Source organism: Apis laboriosa, unplaced genomic scaffold, assembly GCF_014066325.1.
Source record: "Apis laboriosa isolate Shangri-la unplaced genomic scaffold, ASM1406632v1 scaffold64_cov150, whole genome shotgun sequence".
Lineage (NCBI taxonomy): Eukaryota > Metazoa > Arthropoda > Insecta > Hymenoptera > Apidae > Apis > Apis laboriosa.
In genome coordinates, this window is record NW_025224011.1 from 655599 (window position 1) to 678244 (window position 22646).

The window sequence follows — 22646 nt, forward strand, 5'->3', positions numbered from 1 at the left end:
TGGATCGATATCGGTTCTATGCATTTCTGTTTGTCGATTTTATTTGTCGTGCTCTTTCTCTTTCTTTCTCTCTCACGTGCCTTGGGATGAGTATTTCTAGACCAAAGTCCCTCGAAAGTAACTTCGTACTTCGCTTCGTCGCAGGCACAGCATTCATTCAGAACTGGTCCTTGGTTGTCCGCCTCAGCTTTCGAGTCTTGACATATCTTTAGGACTAAATTCGGATCGTCCATATACCATGTATCAGGCGTTTCCAATATTGTCGCCCTATAGAAGAAGAACAAGTGGAAGAATATGTGTTATCATACCTACGTCCCCAAGATTGTATTAATTCGAAATGGAGTTGAAATTCGAATGGTTGAAATGAGATAAGCTTTTGAATTGATATTTTTCAACTATTTTTTGATTAGTTATTATAATAATCAGAAAATTTATAATCTTAACTTCTTCTTTGATAACAGACAAAAGATAGCTTTGTGTCAAGTGTCATGTTATTAAACTGCAACATTTTTTTAATCACTCTTGAGACTAGCTTTTATGATAATCAAAACTTGATCTTCATCCTTCCTTATAGTAGGCAAAAAAGAATAATTTGTTAATTGAAGTTATTGAAAACGAAGATATTGTTTTATTCTGGAAATTGGAAAGATGAATTATTTTCTAATTATTTTTAATAATTAAAAAATCTGTAATCTTCATCTTTCTTTATAATAGGTAAGAGGGAATAAGTTTTCCATTTAAATGGATATTACTGAATAAGGAATAAAGGTATTGATTTATTTTTGCATTGATTTTGAAAGCTGCATAATGGATAGATTATTGCAATATTTTCTAACTACATTGTTACATTTCTCATGCAAGAATATGTTCCATTTTCATGCTTGTTATTAAAATATCCCTTCACCTGATAAATATGCAACCGCTACCTTCGGAAGGACTGGTCCAGGCCACGGAAATTTCTTCTTTAGACACCATCGACATTTCTACCACGGTATTCGGACAATTTTCCGAATATTTCGTTAACAAATCATCTTGGAGATCAAAGATGCCACTTTCTGCCGTGTCTTCTTCGCTTTCAGGCTCAGAGGAAATCAAGAATCTCGTAAATTTCCGCGGTATAATGCCCATTCTATCTGCTTGCACAGTCACTGAAACAAAAGATTTTCGTTTGACATAACTTTAATTAATAATTATGTTTCAATTATGAAATTATTAATAATAATTTTCAAACACTATTTTATTATATTAAAATTCAATATGTAAATTATATTTGCGTTTTATTATTTATTTATTTGTATTTATTTTGATTTGATTCATTTATTGAACTTCAACAAATTTCTATAAATTTCTAATTTGTCTAATTTATATTTAATACGAGCTTAAGCTCTAAGCTTCTACTTCTGTTTAACGTGAAATGTATTATGTTTTGAGCAATTGAGGATTAAATAGTTTATTGTGAATTGCATTTGATTCCCCCTCAGTTAACAGAGATGTGCAATCATGGAATTATTAATTGTAATACCTAAAATAGATTCCCAATTAGATTGTTTAACGATCAATTTATAATTTCAACAAGAAAAATTCTTAATAATATTTTAATGCGAGAAATTATTTCTATTTATATCTTTATTTTGATGAACCTTTCAAAAACAAATTTTTCATAAGAAATTAAGTTTTGAATATTGGTTGCTAATTTTTCCAAACAACATTATATTTTTAATCAAAAAATATAATTCTCCAATTGATTTATAATTTTTTTTATTAGATTTTTTTTTGTAATATCTAATAATTATTTTAAAACAAATACATATATTTATGTTATATTTTTACACGTGATATTACACGTTTTGCGGTACTTTAAACAAGGAAAAATTTAACATTGTGAGTGTTAATACCGTTTTCGCCAAGATTATCTTCCATTATTTCGAGATTTACGGCAATCCGCTTCTTCTAAAATATTCCAAGAGCGATAATCGAGGGAATTAAGATCGGAACTTCTTAATGACCAATCTTCTGCAACGATGAATGCAGATAAATTCGTATCTAACGAACGCTGTGTCATTTTGGCTTCGTGCATTAAATTCTTGACGGAATATCGGTCTTCCAGTAGATTATAATCGTGAAACTTAATTATCTTTGACAAAACAATATCGAGATACTTTTTCGGATTATATTTCATATTCAATAAATATAGTGAATAATAACAGTAATTTTGTTTCGAAATTATGAATTATGTACATATATTAATTTTAATATACCTAACATATATATACACATTATGCTTCGCGATAAATTTCTTTTTCTCTTTTTCTCTTTGACAATTGATAATAAAATAAAATTCAAATTAATTTTGAAAAAATATCTTTTAATAAACCATTAAAATTTGAAAAATCCGAGAAATCGCGTGTTCGTAATTTTGTGTCGACAAAATTGTGTTTTGTAGAAATTTATACGAAATGGATAGTTTAATGTTCCAATAAAAAGTATGTATTCTACCTTAGTTAGTTAGTTCGCAGATACGTTTCACAATTGTTGCGATACGCGCAATGAAATAATTTTTCCGACGAGAGGTAACTTATGCACGTACCTTTCAGCTGAAATTTACGATTGTTCGAGAAAAAAGTGAACAATGGTCGCGCGATTCGATATTTTGCAATGGTGTGAGAGTTCGTATGGGGGTGAAAAGTTCGTTGTGATAAAGTAAACGTTACGATAAAGCGATATTTGCGAGAATAAATAAAATTCGTAATTTTATTGAATAGGAAAAATCGTAGAGGAGGAGGTTTTAGGATATTTTGATGTAAAATTTTTAATGTGAAATCGATTTAAACGATTACTTGTTTTGAATTTAATTTTGCCTGAATAAAATGCCAATTGAAAATCACGTACGTGAATACAAAAAGTAGCATAATAGTAATTTATATTAGAATTTATTTATATAGCATATTAAGAATATTAAAATTTGTTTAAAAATTTTGTATGAAAAGTATTTATCAATTTAAAAAAAAAAAAATAACGAGATATATTGATGAATACATCATCTTTAATTTAAATATTTCATATTTTAATACGTTGTTGGTCAATAATTGATGTTTATTAATAAGGTATGTATAATGAATTTAAATTAATTACATATTTATTTGATAACAATCATCATTATTGTCTTATTATTTTATGTTGTTATATTTTACCTCAATGAATTTCGCTTGTTTCAATATTACATTCTGAAATAACAAATAAAATTTTAAATATTGTATCTTTATTGAATTATTTGAACGTTCTATTTTCTTCTACTTGTTGAATTTTATTCTGATAAAATATAATTTTATTAATCTCAACAAAATTATTATATCATACAAAAAAATTTAATCACACTTTAAAAATGAACAATCAGTAACATTTATTTAATCCTTGATTTGCATTATTATATTTATCATAAAATTTATATTAATTATTAGATTCATAGTATATTATATTTTTGTATCATTTAACAATACTTCTAAGTGTTAACATTTGATATGAAAATGAAATAAGGAATTTGACAAAAAAATAGTATTGATTAGAAAGTAAAAATATAGGGAAATAACTTTTGTAATCAAAATATATTTGCAAATTTCATAATTTTCATGTTGAAAAAAAATGTTATGCTAAAATTACATGGAAATTTATACAATTTCCATGTATCGAAAGGATATTCTTGCATTTCAAAACAGAAATATCGAAGACCGCAATTTTGTGGTACACTATTTATAACTTGGATTAAACACAACATGTATACGATACTGTGAATCCGGTGAAATATCGAAAATATGCAAATTTCTTACACGTGATAATTAAAAAAAACTATTTTCACTTGATCAAAGGAATATGAATAATGATAAAAGAGAAAATTGAAATCCTTGTAATTTTGTATAAATTTCAATTTTGATAATAACGATTCGAAATATTCCAATAATTACGAAGGAGGAGATTTAATTTTCAAATGTATTATTAGCGATATTTCGATTTGTAATTTGATTAATTGGACAATGATAATTGCTTTTTGTAATTATTTTTTGTATTTTTCTTTTTTTAAAGGAAATAATCAAAATTTAAAATAAATTCAATTCTTTATACGAAAGAAGAATACGATTTTTTAATTACAAAAATCTTATTTATCGATCAAAATTTATTTCTGATATTCTTATTTTAATTGACGAACAAAAGATAAATATAATGAATAAGTTTAATAATTCGAATTATAATTTGATAAATTTTGAATTAATGTTTCAGTAAATACATTACAATAAATGTAATAATATTTACAAGCGTTCCAACATTAAATATTAATATCTCTACTCCATCGAACATTGATCTCAATATTGTGATTTTCTTTGATTCGTTAAAAATTATAAATTCACTATAAATTATTCTCGTATCTACGATGTGTATTTCGTCACGATTATAAAACAATTTTAAAATATTGTCGTGTGTGTAGGTAGAATGATTCGAATTGGATGTTTAAATTGTTTGTAAGTTATTCAAACGAAAAAATCGTTTGGAAAAGAAATTTTATAGATAGAAATGCACAACAAAAATAAATCTATATTGGTTCCAATATTTATTGAAAATGTTTTTAGAAAAGAAATAACAATTTCAGTGATACGAAATCGAAATTTCGAATAATAATAATATTTTTATTATGAAATATTTAATTATAAAGTTAAGATAAAATTATTTGATCGTAAAATGTAAATTATTTTTATAGAAAATTATATAAATACTTACTATTACACTATCTACATTTCTATCTATTTATTTTTCATTTAATTCAATTCAAATTTTCAATTTCATCAAATTCAAATAATTATCAAAATAACTAAATAATGTCACTTAAAATACATGTATGTCGTTCATGCAAATATGCATGAAATCCCTGTTAACTGATTATCAAGATTTTTGTCAACATAAATTTTTTATCATGCAAATTGTCAAGCTCAGCGAGTTTACAACGAGCCAACTTGTCGAGTTCTGCATAAATTTTGCATTTTTACCTTGATAGATTGTAGACACATGGAGGAACTGTCCTTCCTTTTGCTTCCACTCGATTTTACCTCACCTCGTGCGTATACATCAGGAACGTAACACACGCGTATGTTTCGAGCATTTATGGCTTCCGGTATTATGGGTCTTCGCAAACTACGTCTAGTTCGAATTATTCAGTCATCGCTTAAACGATGATCATAAATATTTTTTTTTTTTTTTATGAAAAAGCGCGTGCAAATATCTCTATGATTAAGTTAATTTGATCGTGAACGTTCTCTTTAATCGAAAAGCTCGTTAAATTTTAATTAATTACGCGGATTTATAGGTATAAATTTTTAAATCTATATTATTTTGGGGTGAATAATTGAAGAATTATTTTACGATATTTTAAAATAGGAAAATTAAGAAATTGAGATTGTTTTATAGAAATGAAAATTACGATTAACAACGTGTGTACTTTTTTTGAAAATTTTTGTATACGATAAATTTAAATTAATTAAAATTAATTTTGATAAATTATGCTTAAAAAAAATTTCCACATGGTTTGTACGAATCAACGTGATGTTTAGATAAATACATCCACGAATTTTAAAAAATTAATTTCTCTTTTTAATTTTATTTTAAAAATTTTTCACGAAAAGTATCTATGAAAAAAGATATACTACGTTTTATATATGTTAATACGATATCGTATTATCAAGAAATATTTTTAAAGATATTCTTTACATTTAAACATTGTTATTTCAAATATGAAACTTTCTGAACTTTCTTTTAAACTTATACATCTGTGCTCAACTTGCATCTATCATAAAATTTTAAATTCAAGAAATTTGATATTATAATAAATCAATGAATTTATGCAGAATTTTGTGCATAATTTGAAAGTGCAAGTTTGAAAGTTCCCAGCTTATAACGTTTTATAAGTCCAAAAAGATAAATACATCTCGAAAGGGTTAAATAAATTCCTCGAAAGTCGTTGTGCAATGGGATTAAATAAATCCAGTCTCGAAATTCATAGTTGCGTCAGCAAACAGTGACTCATGACCTCTCACGATCATTCCCATAACCCTGAATTAGAGGAATTAATTGGGGAAAAAAGGGGGAGAGGGAGGGCAGAGTTAAATGAAACCTTCGTCGATGATATTGTGTTTCTCACGCTGGCACGCACAAACGAAAGAAGGAAAGAAATTTGCTCGAATTTGCAATTGTACGTTGGAAAAATTTCGTTTAAGATGATGGTTATATAATAGGTTAACGTGATTAGAGGCAACACTTCTAAGTGCTGCTGCTTTTTCTTCGTTTTGATTGTCTGTCTTTTGCTTCGTTGTTTCATTGTTTCTCTCATTTTTTCTTTTCTTCGTAAAAGAATCATTTTATTCTTTAGTTAATTTTTTATAAGAAAATAATTAATTCATCGTTCTATTTATAATAAATTGGTAAGGATAAAATTAATATTTCTTTTCTTCTCCCTTGTATCTTCTTTGTATGTATATGATATGTGTATAAATAGAATTTTATATTCACCTTTGAAATTGTACTGTATAATGGAGAGATATATTACTTTACATAATCTCAATGGAAGATTGAAAACGAATTGAAAGGAAAGAGTAGAATTATATTTATTAGAAATTTTAAATTATTGAGAATATATTGCAAATATTGAGAGAAGACAAATCTAAAGCTTTTGATAGAAATTCCATATTTAATTTGTCTGTTAATAATATAAAAAATAAAAAATTGTAATATGAGCTCTACCAATTTAATGATAAATAAAAAATTAAACATCCACAAAAAAATGAATCCATCTAATTTCATTCTGTCCAAATAATCTAATATTTTTTCACAATTTATTAATTTTTATTCTATTAACACAATATTTATTAAGCATCATAGCGTCTTCAAGTGGTTTTAAAATCAGAGTACACTCTATCTCTAGTGTCTCGAGAATTTAGTTGTCACACGCTATTTTATCGCTTCTCCGTTTACGTCTTTAGAAACCTTTCGAACGTAAATCGCGAAGATTTGTTGTTTGCGCGACAAGGTTTAATCGAATTCTCGATAATGTGAGTTCATTTCATTCGTTTTTTCCTCCTCCCAACTCACCCTCTCCTTCGATTTCCTCCGCTTCGAATCTTTCTATATATCCATTGCCCTATACAATTTATTTTTCTTTTTCCTTATATTGATCGAATAAATTTAAACGAATCTCACATTTTTATACTCCATTTCTAGTGAAAAAATAAATTTTTCGTTCGATCGATTTTTAATTTATCTATTAATTTATCATAATTTTACAAAAACAAAAAATTGATCTTAAATAATATACGTTTTTGAAATTATTTTTTTAAACCTTTGCACGTTACATATTCGAATAGGAAAGATAAGCAATAGTTTGGCAAAATTCCCTAGATTCTTTTATTTCAAAATTTTCACTAAATCATTCCTTTGAAATTTAAAATTTTTCCTGAATCTTGTGCGACGATCAAAATATTCAAAGAAATGATATTATTCTTCCTTAAAAAAAATTATCGATATTTCTGCAACTTTCCAACTTTCCTTTAATTTTCCTTTAAGACTGTCAATAAGTCTCATTAATCGCGCCAATTCCCCTAGCTAAATCAATGTCGGGGAAGCGATTCAACGATTTAAGAAGAAAAATGGTGGAAAGACGTAATCGTTTTTTGGTATAATCGTAAAATCTAACGAAACCATCACTCCTTACCATTTTGTCGTATTTAAAGTTTAATTAAATGACGCGAAGCTTTCCCTCCTGCTCAACACCGTGTAATTAGATTTAAACATGGCAGTTAAATTACAAGCTTTTGTTATTATTTATGTCTTCTAGCCACTTACAAGATACACTTACAAGAAGAAAGAAACGAGATGAGGATTGTTTACGGATAAGCAAAATGATCCACCTGAAATGTTGCGCGATTTTCTCAGAGTATCATTACGAAATAAGCGTTAAAGAAGAAGAATAAGAAGAAATAAAAAGGGAAATAAAAAAGAAAGAAAAAAGGAAATAAAGTAAAAACGAAGAAAAAAATAGGACATAAAAAAGGAAATAAAGAAAGAAAGAAAAAATAATTTCTTTTGCGATTTATAGTTCGACGATATTTCTTCTATGTGATATAGGGACATTTATTAGTTGAATGTGTAGGACAAGTCGGTAATATAAATTTTATTTCTTGTATAAATTTAATATGACATGAATTTTGTTTTTTTGAAGCTTCGATTTCAATTTTAAATTTATTAAAAATAATTTTGTTAAAACTGTTTTACTGTTTCCATAGAAAATTTGTTCTAAATTTGTTGAATAAATAATTTTGTTAGAACTGATTAAAGGGTGGACATGAAAGAGGTTGAAAGGGTTGAAATTGAATTTTTTAAGATTTCATCGGAGACTAACTTTGTTTGATGATATAAAACTGTCTTTTTTTTTTTATTAATTAATAAAACTTTAAGCTACTTAAAAATATTAGAATATCATCTGTTGAAAAATATATTAACTTTTAATATGTATTATCGATGAATAAAAAAATTGTTTCGTTAAAAATTTCTTTTTTTTAGTACGTATAACTATTTTTATTAATTCTATTGAAATTTATTGGTATTTATTATATACTTTTATAATTCTAAATATTTTTATCTACAACCTTTATAAAAAAAGTTTCATTTAATAGTTGTATTACAATAAATATTTATCGAAATATAAAACAATCTTCATTGTCAATCATATATTTTAATTTCTAAAATCATGTTTTCAACATGCTGCGATCAATTCATAAATCTATAAGTACATTTTTACAAGATAATAATGAATAAGATTGTTAGACAAATAAATATTATTTATTTTTAAAATAAAATAGAAAGAATAGAAGATTTTACGTATAATCAGTCATAAAAGGAATACAGGAACTGAATTCGAGAAATTATTATAAATCATATTCTCTTTTTATCTTTAAGATAATGTCTTTTCTTATTGTGATAGAAATCGTTTCGAAACAATAAAAAAGAAATGTAAATTCTTTTCTCGAATGGCCATTTTTCCACCGGTTAAATAAATGAAATTTTCGAGTATTTAAAGAATTTTCTCTTATTAATTGTTTCTATGTAGTTTAAGTTTTTAAATTACCTTTTAAAATTTATTACTTTATTATTTTTAAATTACTATTTTCGTATTAATTTTTTATAATACAGATTTTGAATGACAAAGAATAATTAAAATTGAAATGAAATTATATAAAAAAACAAACAAACAAACAAACATTGAATTATACATTCATTTCATGGATTTAAAAACGAGAGATTGATATTCGAAAACGATTCTTTATAATTGTTAAAATCGATAAGTGAATTTTATTCATCGAAACATTTTTTCGGCGTTTTCAATTAAAAAGGAAAACATATTTCTTAAAAAAAAAAAAATAAAAATAAAAAAAAACAAATGACAATTTAAAACATTTATATAAAAAAATGAATTTTTAGCAAAATATTTTTCGATTCCAGGAGAATTTTCAATAAAAGAGAAATAAATTATAAATATGTAAAATATTTAAATCTATCAATAGTATAATTAATTTATACACATTGAGAAAAATAAATAAAATAAAACAAAATGAAATGAAATAAAATAAAATAAAATAAAATAAAATAAAAAAGCATATTACAGATGAATATTTAATACATTTTCAAGCACAAACATTAATTTTATGTTGAATAGATTTTCGTCTTGATGAAATTGTTTATAATAATTGATTCAATGCTAGATGTGTAATTTCTGGGAATATTAAAGAAGCCTTAGAATCTAAAGTTTAGATGATAGCCGTAAGTACAATTCACGATTGTGTTAGTGCGATAATTTCAGTGGGCTAAATCGAGCTTTGTCAGAGTTACAGAGTTGCAAGCCATAAATCGTGAACAATGTAAACTCGAAGAGTATTCCAATTCACGGCTGATATATATTTTGTATTAATTATACGATTCTGATTCTAATTCCTATTTATAGAAGGATTCTAGTAAACCGGGAACCAGTAAAGAGGGCATTATATGTGTAGAGAAAATTTCTAGAAGAATACTTGGTAAGTATCTCTTTTTATAAATATCTTATTTATTAATAATTTATACAATTAAATACTTTGCAACAATATTCTACTACATTGTTATAAATATTACTGTAAAATATTGTTGTTATTTTATATTTGAAATATTCTGTGATACATTTATCAAACAAAATATAATAATCCAAAAATCAATATTATTACTACAAACATTGAGAAGAAAATTTGGAAGAAATGAGAAAAATAAATAAACTGTTTACATAAATATTAATCATAAAAAAATATTCATTTAATAATTACTGTTGATTTGCAAGAAGTATAATACAAATAGTGTAAATAAATATTTTAAGAAATTAATTTGCAAGTTTTCACGATAAAAAATTATTAATTAAATTATTAGCTTTATAAATCGGCGATCTATACCTTATTTTTCAATAAATTCTCTATAATTCGGAGAAACATGCAATCACAAAGTATAAAATATAAATATATTTGTCTGCACATTAACGAAAACACTTGATAAGCTATTCCCTATAAAAGAAATAACTTAATCTTTCTTTCAATTCACAAAATTGATCTAATCACAATACGCAGAAAAGCAAAACATTATTTATAAATAAATATACACACTATAATTCTTCATAAAAGATCCAAAAAATCCATCTACTCTCAACATCAATCAATACAATTAATTCTTGATCACTATCATAACCAAATCACACAACTATCAAACATACATTGTTGAAACAGTTCATCGTATCTCTTCCAGCTCATAACTTTATTATCTTAACTTATTCATATATATACACCAAATACACCTATACTCCAATTGTTCAAAAAAATTTATGAAAAATTAACCCAAAACCACCACCTATATTTCCAATTATAGAATAACATATACAATTAATTCACGATCACGAGAAATCTAAGAAACTTTTTATCACATTCGTCTACTACACACAGAAATCGTTCGAACGAATCTGTGAAAGATGATGCACAAGAGTACCATTTCTCCTCTCCTCAACCCCTCATCCCCTGGCGCCAACATGCATCCGATTTGTTTCGATCGTATTCGCGATTCTTCCTTCGCGTATTGCACCGGTTGTACCCGTCGCATTCGGCGAACTGCATCCACGGGAGAAGAGGAATTGGCACCTGGCCAACCGGTTACGCAACGCGTTAATTCGACGACCCAGACAGAATTGCACGCGCGTTTAGTAGGAATGGGTCGTCTCCGAGTCCGTAGACCGGCTTAGTTTTCGATAATTGCATCGAGTGTTTCGCTCGATAGCGTAGTGCAAAGTGGATTAAACGCGGACCTTCGACTCGATTAATCGTGGAGGAGGCACGCGAACACGGTTTCGCGCGATCGATCGGGTGTAATTGACGTCAAATCTCCCGTGGACGTCGCGCGGATCGCTGAGAGCGAAGGATGGGCGCGATGGGCCAGGTGTATATCATTTTTCATTGTGTCGAAATTTTTTCCCCCACCCGTTGGTGATGGAGAATCTGGGATTTCTGAATTGGTGTGATAAATTTAATTGAGAGAAGTACGGTGAGAAAGATAATCGTAGTAAGAGGCTATAATTTTTTAAATTCGAATGGAATAATTTCTTTGTACTTGAAATATAGTTTTTGTTGAAACGAAAGGGAAAAAAGTTTTAGACAATTAATAACGTAGAAGTAAATAAGTGTTCACTAGCTCGTGAAGTTGATAAACAGCATTGTAATTTATAAGGAAATTAATTGTCTGTGAAACTGATAAACGATACTGTAATTTGTAAAGATTAAATGGCGCTAGAAAGCCGATAAAACTAAAATTCTTTACAGTGATAATTATCTAAAAGCTCTTTTCCTAGCTTGTGCAAAATAAACAATTGTATTTAGAAAATCTTATTGTCTAGTTATTCATTGATTTATATTTTCATATAAGCTAAATTATTATCATTAATGGCCTAATTCATTTCATAATTAATCATAATTATTTCTAGTAATTTATTAAAAATTTAACTCGAATTACTAGAAATTACTAATAATTATTCTAGTTATATAATATAATAACTATTCTAGTTATATATTATATATTACTAAAAGTTTATGAAATATTTATTATTTTTCATATTTAATGTGCACATAATAAAATTATTTATAATTTTTCATAAAAAGATCACGAGTTGTCAAATTTAAAATAAAAAAACGAAAAGTCTAGATAATGAAACAATTAAAAAATTTTTACAAAGTAAAAATTTGATACGTTGTAAATATAATTACAGTTTTTTTTCTATTCAAATAAATAATTGAAAACAGTGGAATAATTTCTCTTTTATTCCTTATAAATAAATAATAAATAAATAATAATATAATAAATAAATAATTTATAAATTGATCGCTTCCACTATGAATCTATCTAATTATTCAAAGTAATCGCGAAGAGAATTAAAACTTTCACTAGATTTGAATCAAGTTCCCTTTAACTTTAAGAGAACAGACAAAGTTTCTTACCTCGTTGTCTATCCGAGTTTTAGTCAAATTACGTATAATAAAATTAATATCACATTTAATAATTAAATTTTGAAGATATATTAAATATGTGTAATATTAGTCGATCATGTGCAAGGAAAATTTTTCAGTATTTATCAATATTATTCTTTTATTTTAGGAAAGAGACCATCTTTTTTCATAAGTTCTACCTAAATTATACATTTTTAATACTATAAAAGACTTACCACTGTATCTGGTATTTGGCATATAGGAGAAAACCATTTCTGTTCGATTGAAGAGAGTGATGAATAAATGGTATTTTCCATCGGCATTGGAACGAGGCATAGTCGTGCCTTCTATGAGTCTGGAACATTTTAATGCATTTGTGCTCGTTACTGCCGCCAACAGCAACAAAAATCTGCGAATGTCCCTTAAGCTTCTTATTCCCTGTAAAAAAAAAAAGTTTATCGATGAATTCACTTTGATGAATAACTATTATTATTCAAAATAATTTTCTTACTTATTTATACGAGATAAAAAACTTTATTGCTTATCATTAAGAAAAAGATCGATGATTCTTATGTACATTCAAATTTTTTATATACATTTCACAATCATATTTTATATAAATTACTTAAAATTATATTTTTATTTATTGTATTTTCTAAAAAACACAAAACAGTAGATAAATTGCCATTGATATTAAGTCATTTTATTTCAATTTTCTAAACTCTTCATCCTGAAAAATAAAAAAAAAATCGTGATAAATAGAGGAGAGGAGTGAAAATGACATCTCGGTTCTTCCCTGGCCATTGTTTTGATTAATGATCGAATTCGTACGTTATTCGTTTGTAAATTATCTAAAATCGGTGCAGTAAATAAAAATGATAGGTCTCAAGCGGGATTAGGATCGGAAACCGATTGACCTAATTTATCCTCGAGCATCCAGATGGTCGCATTCTGCGAGTTTTCATTTCACGTGAATGGAAGGTACTTCGTTTCTCTCTTCTACCCTCAGGTCACACAGGGGAAAAACGAAATATTCTATACCTATTGTTCGTACGTTTGTTCGTGCTTTTGTCATATGTACATGGATAAAAAACTACGAGGAAACAATTCGTGCAATAACGAAAATGGTCTACAATCAATTTATAAAATTTTACCAATCTCTTTTCAGACATGATTTCTTTTTATAGTAGCCAAATAACTTGCAATCTCTTTTCTTACAATCATATAAAAATTTAGTAATAAATATTTTTTAATAGTGAATATATAAAATGAATTAATATTTTATGAATTATATTTATTGTAGTTTCATTTAATTATAAGAAAATGAATAAACGTTGAAAATTTTCATTATAAATAAATAATTGTGAATAAATGTTAAGGTGTAAAATGTAATAATTATGATAAATATACATATATGTATATAGATGTTCATTTGATATAGATTATATAGAATATTGTTAAATGAATTTTTTTATATTGAAAATCAAGAGATATATCATCTAAGGTGTCGTATAAATGAAATTGTGTCATGATATTGCGTTCGTGGATTATGCAAAGGGATTATAAGTAAGAGATTGATAAAGTGATACAAGTCAACGAAGTAAGAGACCCAAGGATCCTTCATTGTGATTCTGTACAATGCTCGTACATTGTGTCAGAAATTTATGACACATATATTGCAAATGTACAGGATATTAATAAGTTACTTCATATGTTAAAAATAATAATAGTGGAATAAAGAAAATTTTTATGTGATTTATATGATTATTTATAATTTATCTATGTATTTATAAACAAATGAAAACCTAAGTTGATTAAATCTATTTAGAATAATATTATTAAATTTGAGAAGTTTATTTCAATCATATTTTTGCACTAAAAAATCAAAGTTTATTCAAGAAACAAATTTGATCATTTCAAAACATTTGTATGAAAATTTTATATATTCGTACAAAAATTCATTTGTCTATTAAATAAAAAAAAAAAAAAAATAGAACGAAATATTCTTTTTAACTATTGTCTAACTAAAATAAATTTACTATTATCACGGCTATTTGAGGCATGGAAATGTGATCATGTTACATGAACAATGGAACAGTAACGGAATAGGATGAACCAATGTGTAACTAACATGAGAAACCGAGGAATAGACTAACGTCGACGAACTAGTGGACTTTCGTGGACGAAATGGGTGTCTAGGAACCGCAGTGTCACCAGGGAAGTCAAGGATGAACTACTGAGAACCACAAGCTTGAATTGACAAATACTATTCCACTGACGAGAAAGTCACAAAGGAAATATCATAAACGAACTAATATCAAATTATCATTGAAAAATAAAACATTATAAAATAAATTAAATAATAGTACATAATATACACAATGTATAAATTAATATTGACATCTAGAATATTGAAATGAAGAGAAAAATCAATCATTTACTCAAATTGAATAAATATATTTATATGATTAAACTTTGAAATATAAGTAGCGAAATTTGATAGTTGAATCAGAAATGATCCATATCAATAGATTCAATCTTATTTAATCCTCGTTATTGAACGAGCCTTAACCTATTATAATTAAGAAATTATAATAACAATAATAATAATAGTAAATAAAGAAATACATGAAATAATAGAAATAAAATATCGAATATTTTCCAAAGTATCTTAAATATTATATGTTTCGTAGAAAAATATAAAAAAAAAATAGAAAATAGTATTTATATGTTCAATAAAATATCTATATTCAATACCGTAGTCGTTATATAAAAGATATGCAAGACGTTTTAGATTTTTTGCAAGCATTCGAACGCTTTCACGACTTACTATGCTTACGTGTTCCATTCAATCGGTCGATAACACGATTTTCTCTTACATAATTTCCAAGGCTTATTCATTGACGTTTGCCTTGATGAAGATCTTGGCCGTGGCGATTGCAGCAAATCCGTTTACATGACCGAGAAAGACTCAATGTCGTAACAACAACTTATAACAGGCGATGAGTCACGAATTAGAAGAGATGAGAAATGTTTTGCGTGATAACTTTCAAATGATTGCAAAGATTTTTATGGAATATTCTATCTTATGAATTAAAAATCATCTCATGATTCAATCTAGAATTTTAAAAACTTTTTTAAATTTGTGCATAAAAATTATTAATATTGTAAAATATAAAAAATGTATTACATAAAATTATAATCTTATTATTATTAGAAATATTTGGGACTGAATTCTCAATTAGATTTAAGATAATGAGAGAAATTACTTTTAACATTGTTAAATACAAAGTGAATTCGATTCAATCAGTAATTTTTACATTAACTTGCATAATATAAAATAATGAAATGCGTTTAATGCATGATACTGCTATGTCATATTATAATAAAAATATATAAGCTATATAAAAAATTCTACATGTTGAACACATTTATATAGTAATAAATATATAAATAATTGATGCTAATTTAATTGTATATCTATTACTAAATATAATTTAAATCACAAATTAATTATCTACTATCAAATGTATCTACTATCTATCTACTACCAAATGTTTTATTATTTGATTAAATAATTTATAATAAATATCTTGTCTCCAAAAGTAAATTACAATTCAATATTAAAAAATTCAATTATATATTCAATTTGATATATTATTTTAAAACATAAATATTTTATTACAATTTAGGTTATGTTGTCTTTTATATTTTATGTTTAGTTATTACAACAATTGATCTAATATATTCATTTAGCGATGAAAATAAAATAAATATTTTATGAGAATAAGATCGTTTGAAATATTATTCGAATCATATATTTTGTGATGCAAATTTTTTAATTAATACTTTGCAAGGAAAATTTTTACAATATACATTGCTATACGATGTTATAAAAAGAAAAAAAATCAATAAAAAAAAACATCGTATCTTAGAAAATTTATATAAATCACGATTAAATAATTTTATATAACATTATATCAGTTTAAAGTTTAAACAATACACTGCAATTAATTTTTAGATAACCTATATTTGAAAATATGTTCTTACAACAAAGATGAAATATGATGTAGAAACTTACAAGATTAATTATCAATTATCTTAATAAAGATTCATTACCTTCACAGAGCAAATATAATAATAATTAATTAAATTCGATTACCTATTTAATCATGCGATAAAAGCTGTTGTAACGATGGGAATCTCCATTTCACTCGTGTTATGTCTCGTTAATTACGTAATAACGTCACGTCGTGCAACAAAGCAAAATTTAGTGGTTATTATATGATCTACAATATGAAATGTCACTTTATCGGCTTCTATTAAATTAGAATATGAATATTCTACGACGAAGCACGTGAATGCCAGTTAGACTGCTGTTGCCAACACGTGCGCGAAAACATGTGTCCGTACTACTACTTTGGACGTCTATACACGTACGACAGTTACTGACTGACTCATCTTGGCAAAGATGTAGCGTCATGCATTGCGTTTCTTTCGCGCTTTCTTTTTGTGATGTATGATATACTGAATATTTTGTGATATATAAAGTTTTATTATTATGAGTTACTATTTTTCTAATAAATGGTAAGTATAAAAAAAAGAAAGAAAAAAATTATTTTTTTTATAAATAATATAACAAAAAAATGAAGTTAATTTTTGTAACGAATACATATCGATGATGAATTGAATAAGGTTAGGTATAAATGAAATACTTTAAATATTTCGTATCATTGCATTAAATAATATGAATATACATATTTCTCATTAATATGACATATTCGATATAATTATGATGTATATTGAATTTTATAAATCTTTTTTTTATCTAAAATATCGATATATTGATTAATAAATCGATATATCTCTAATCTATCTCTAGTCTATCATAAATAATATCTTTAATAATCTTTAATAATACTTATATAATAAGGTTTTAAAGATTAAAAAAATTTTAAATTTTAAATTTAAAAAAAAATATTAAATTTTACCTGAATATTTTTCTCGATATTTCAATACTTTAATTGTTGTCTAATTTTATTATATTATACTTAATATATATCATATCTTTTTTTCTTCTATGGAATTACAATATATGTACATATTACATTTCGAAAATGAATTTGCCACTAGAAGGATTCATACTAAATTCTCATAAATACTATCTAACTATCCTTTTCACACATATATATAATTTCATATATATAATTTCATCTCCGTTATTGCAATATATAAGATACAAATCTGTTAAATAATCTTACTTAATGAAAAAATGAATTCAGGACGAAATCTTTTTTTCTTTTCTTTCTTTCTCGTTCTTTTCTACTAAATACGTTACATCAAAATATCTCTAAAATAATCGATTGTTGTTCGATTATTTTAATTTTCACTTTCATATCGATTTATTATCGATATTAAAACAATTTTCGAATAAATGATTTATATTTTTAAATATACATAATATAAAGCAATTGTAATACAATTTTAAGTTTTTTAATAATAAAAGGCTATTGCAAAAGATGAAAATTCTTTGAAATGTCGACAGATCTTTATCTCGAAGGCATTGTCTATTCAATTTTTTTCACCAGAATTGAGGATAGAACCTAAATTACCCCTATTATACGTCAGTAGGTGAGGAAACGTGGTTGGAAGATGGTTGGAGTGGAATAAAAAGTGAGAATAAAAGAGAAAGGGGCTTCGAGGATTGCATCGAACAGAATGAAACTGCGAGAGACAGATTGTGAGAACTGCCAATACGTCATTCGAATGTCAATAAGTCAAGGGAAGACGGTTTTAACCGTTTAAATTATAATTTTTAGAAATTATTAAATTTTGAATAAAAATTTTTTAAAATTGATTCATTAATTTAACATCTGTATAATTTTTTTTTGATTTTTTAAGATCATGTTTTCATAAAAACATCTATTATTTAACATATATTTTTGCAAATTTGTTGGTAAGTATTAGATAATAAAAAAAAAAATGTCTTTTAAAAAAATCGTTTCATTGTAAATTTTCTTTGATATAAAATATGACTATAGATATTATTTATTTTATTTTATTAAAAATAAATTTATATATTTAATTTTTCAGGATCATAAAATTAATATTACTCAACTTGCAAAAAAAGGACTGAAATCACCATATTACATCTTTATATTCAATGCAATAAAATATAAAATTATACAATTGGATATCCATATATTTATCACATGTATATCACATGTCTATCATCACATGTCTATCATTGTAAATGCAAAGATTTTTCAAATGGAAACAGACATTCAGATTGAACTCTGATTGCTTTTGCTTTTTTTGAAATATGTTATGATTGAACAATTTAGAAAATAACAATAAATATTCAATCGAATATCGAAAAAAAACGCTTATAGTTTGTGGATTTAATTCTTAAAATAAAATTTTAATTTTTTTTCTAAATTTAAATTATTTTTTTTAATGTAGTTTTAAAATAAAAAATTAGTAAAATATTTTATTTTCTATTTTTTAATTTTGTACATATTTTGTTTCAATTTTAATTATATTATTATTTTGTTTTTTTAATTAATATATATAACAACAATTAATTTTATTAACTTTTATCTTTATTATATAGTTAGAAGCATTGTGCTAAAATCTAAAATACGACAAAATCTTGAGTAAACTGAAAAAGATGTCTTATCTTTCGCAACTTTCGAAGAGGATCAAAATGAACAGAAACATAGTTCTCTACTAAAATGATTGATGATCAAATGGGAGAAGAAAAGAAGCAGCTCGATTTTATATCATTTACAAAACAGTTTTGTGAAGTTCGAAAGAAATTTCAGACATTAAAAAATTTATCATTATGGTATTATTATTTTCCTTTTATTTTCGTTTTAATACATTTCTTTATTATAAAATTTTTATCGAATACTACTAATTTTTTTTTGTCCATTCTTAAATTTAATGTTATTATATAAATTAGTTTTTTTAAGTTAGTTTCTACTAAAGAATGATAATATTAAATTTCAAATATATTATTATCATAAGTAAAATTATTAAAATTGTTAATAATAATTAATTTAATCTAAAGCTTCTTATATTAATTCCTGTTAAACATTATGATTATTATGTTTAACATACTATTTCCAATTTCACACAAATTTGAGTGAAAATTTTTCCGCAATGATAATTTCAACATCAAATTTAATCTCTCAACTGAAACTGTAATTTTTATCAAAAGCATTTCTATTTTTTATTCTATCTCGTAATTTTTTTAATAACAAATAATAATAAATAATATTTTATTTCGAAAAATTGAAATATATTTGGTATCATATAGTTCTCATAAAAATAGAATAAAAGTTTTTTGAATAATTTGTTTTACCACAATCAGATTTATTTTGATATTTCTTTCTCTTTCTAATTTTTACAAAATTAATTTACGAAATTAAAAAAACAATTATAAATTATTTCTGTAAAAATTTATCATATTAAAAAAACATACTTTAAATGCATATTAGAAATAATTATAGAAAAAATATTATTTTATTTATTACGAAACATGTACGTCATATTAAGTCATTTCAGAGGTCATTGCCAGTCTACACCCTTGTTGCACTCGTGACCTTTTCCACTAGGCACTTGGTAAATCATGTGCATGTGCAAATCGATATTTGCATAATATTTGCGCTTTAATGATTCAATGATTTCAATTAAATCTGATTTCGCATTATTATTATTATCTTAAAATTAATTATTGACATAATCGTAAATAAAATTTAATCTAAATAGCGTATTATTTATTTCTTTGAGAAAAATTTCTTAATAAATATTATAATATATTTATTAATATAAACTTTAAAAAATACTTTATAAGACAAAATAATGAATCGAATAAACGAGTATGTTGGAAAACTTCAAATCTGGCTTTTAAATGAAAATGTGATTTAACAATTGATTTAATTTATCAGTTTATTTCAAATATTTTATTTTAAATTTAGCTATTAAATAATTCATTTCTATTAATATCATATTTTATTGATATTTTTAATTTTTAAAGAGTGAATAGAATAAATTAATAATTTAGATATATTAAAGGATGAAAATTTTAAGTTAAGCAAATTTTCTTAAAGAATTTGCAAAAAATCTACTTTTTCATATGTAAATCAAATAAATGAAAATATAACATTGCACATTTTTCAATTTATTTCAATTTAAGTTGACAATAGAATGAAATGAAGAATGAAACTTTTCCTTGCATCCTATCAGCATTTTAACAATCCCTTTTATGTTCATACACAAAAGGATTTATACATATATGTTGCATTTTATTACATAACTCAGTATAATATAATTCAGTATTATTACTAAATATTTTATATTTTATAATATAATATTTTATATATAATGATATTTTTATTGATGTTTATAATAAATGAAAAATTATGCAAAATTATATTATATTCAAATAATAATTGAAATATTATAAAAATATCATACTTTTATTTTTTTATTAAAGAAAATGCGTATAAAAAATCATTTTTATATAGGATTATTCACTTTTCACAAATAAGCTTATATTTTAAAGAATTAAAAAAAATTTGGTACTCACCATTATGATCATCGGAATGTTTTGAACATAAACGCGTAAACAACACGTGCACTAAATTTATAATAATTATTTTTCATACATCATGTCACGTGTGTTAAATATAATCAAATTATACATTCAACAGATCCGTCACCTTTGCGAGTCCCCGGCCAACTGACTGCGAGTTTCGAGACGCGCTAATAACAACCCACTACTTGCGCGAATCAAATGCGCAGTACACTTCAAAGGAGATTTTTTCGTCACGAGTCAGACGCAACCCAGTACATATGGGTTCCTGTTATTTCAACACAGTGGCTCATTATACGTTTTTTCTATTTCCATTTACATTGATAGAGAAGTAAAATCAATAAGATTTTTTATGTAAAAGTATTTGTTAATTTAATATAAACGAGACATTCAAAATGAATGAATCATTCATAGAATATCAAAGAATCAAAAAAATAAAATTTGAATGATTGTAGTTATTGAAAATCATAAATCTAAAATATCAATCTAAAATAAAAATAAAATTTTTAGCTGATATGTGTATAAATAATAAATGAATTCAACCATTAATAAAGGTATAAATATACATTTATAAATATACATTATTCTAAAACTTGCATATTTATAACAATTAAAATTAATTAATAATATTTTCCATATAATAATAAAAAAAATTAAGTTTTCTGTTTCAAAATATAATTCAAAAATATTTTTCATATGTTTTAATATTTTTTTAAAATATGTGACATGAATATTTGTTTTTACATTTTTATTTTTAAGGTAAATTGCATATCTTAAATTGTTGTTATAGGTTATATTGTTTTAATACATTCAATTTACAATATTTTCATAAAACTTTCTTTCAGCTATTAAGTAACATCGAGGTCAGAAAATCAACAAAAATGAACTTATGTTTTTCTCTTATGGTTCTCACTATAACAAAAAATAGGCGCCACGATAATTACCAAATAAAACTTATATGAACTTCTCACAACGAAACGAACGAAATAGATTAACTGGATGAAGGCCAATATAATGGGTACAATTCTTTAAAATAATTCTTTCAAAAATATTCTAAATCATCTCCAACTTTCTCTTTCCATTCTTTTCAACATTATTTAATCAATTACAATGAATTTAGTAAATCATACTCTCTAAAAAAAAAATTTCTTAACAGTTTTAATTTAACTTATGTTAAAATATTTGTTAAATTAATTAAAAATATGATATGATGAATATTTCAGATAATCCTACATATTGATTTATTACGTATGGCTATAGGTAAATATAAATATTTTAATCTGTTGCTATATTTTACGTAAATAAAACTACAATCCAGAACAACTAATATTATTAAATTGACGGATTATCGATAATTTACGAAACTTGCAAAACTTCACTTAACTGATCACTATTATATAGTCAAATATTATTAACATATATATCAATAATTTGCAAAATTTCATTAATAAGAGCGTTATACATATATTCAA

The 22646-nt window shown here is 24.7% G+C and overlaps 1 protein-coding gene and 1 long non-coding RNA gene across 11 annotated transcripts in view; one reads left to right on the forward strand and one right to left on the reverse strand.

Annotated features, from left to right (window-relative positions):
• LOC122718602 (spondin-1) overlaps window positions 1–21302 on the reverse strand; it is a 31387-nt gene extending 10085 nt beyond the window's left edge. For 4 of the 8 annotated variants that reach the window (XM_043943789.1, XM_043943786.1, XM_043943788.1 and 1 more), the window contains exons 1-4: window positions 21169–21302; window positions 12812–13013; window positions 905–1148; window positions 81–267 (exon numbers count right to left, since the gene is read on the reverse strand). In XM_043943789.1, the coding sequence (XP_043799724.1) occupies window positions 81–267; window positions 905–1148; window positions 12812–13013; window positions 21169–21180 (645 nt within the window). In that variant the 5' untranslated portion in view covers window positions 21181–21302. Of the gene's footprint in view, window positions 1–80; window positions 268–904; window positions 1149–12811; window positions 13014–16737; window positions 16971–21168 lie in introns of those variants that run through there. The other 4 variants (XM_043943787.1, XM_043943793.1, XM_043943790.1 and 1 more) reach the window with 4 other exon arrangements.
• Window positions 17042–21553, forward strand: LOC122718603. Of its 3 annotated transcripts, none has more exons than XR_006347425.1 (5): window positions 17042–17162; window positions 18121–18315; window positions 18669–18966; window positions 19189–19422; window positions 21293–21553. It is a non-coding gene; the product is annotated as an uncharacterized LOC122718603 (long non-coding RNA). The 3 variants fall into 3 exon arrangements; XR_006347427.1 differs by having other exon boundaries at window positions 17044–17162; window positions 18207–18315; XR_006347426.1 differs by lacking the exon at window positions 21293–21553 and having other exon boundaries at window positions 19189–19425.
• The last annotated feature ends 1093 nt before the right edge of the window (window positions 21554–22646 follow it).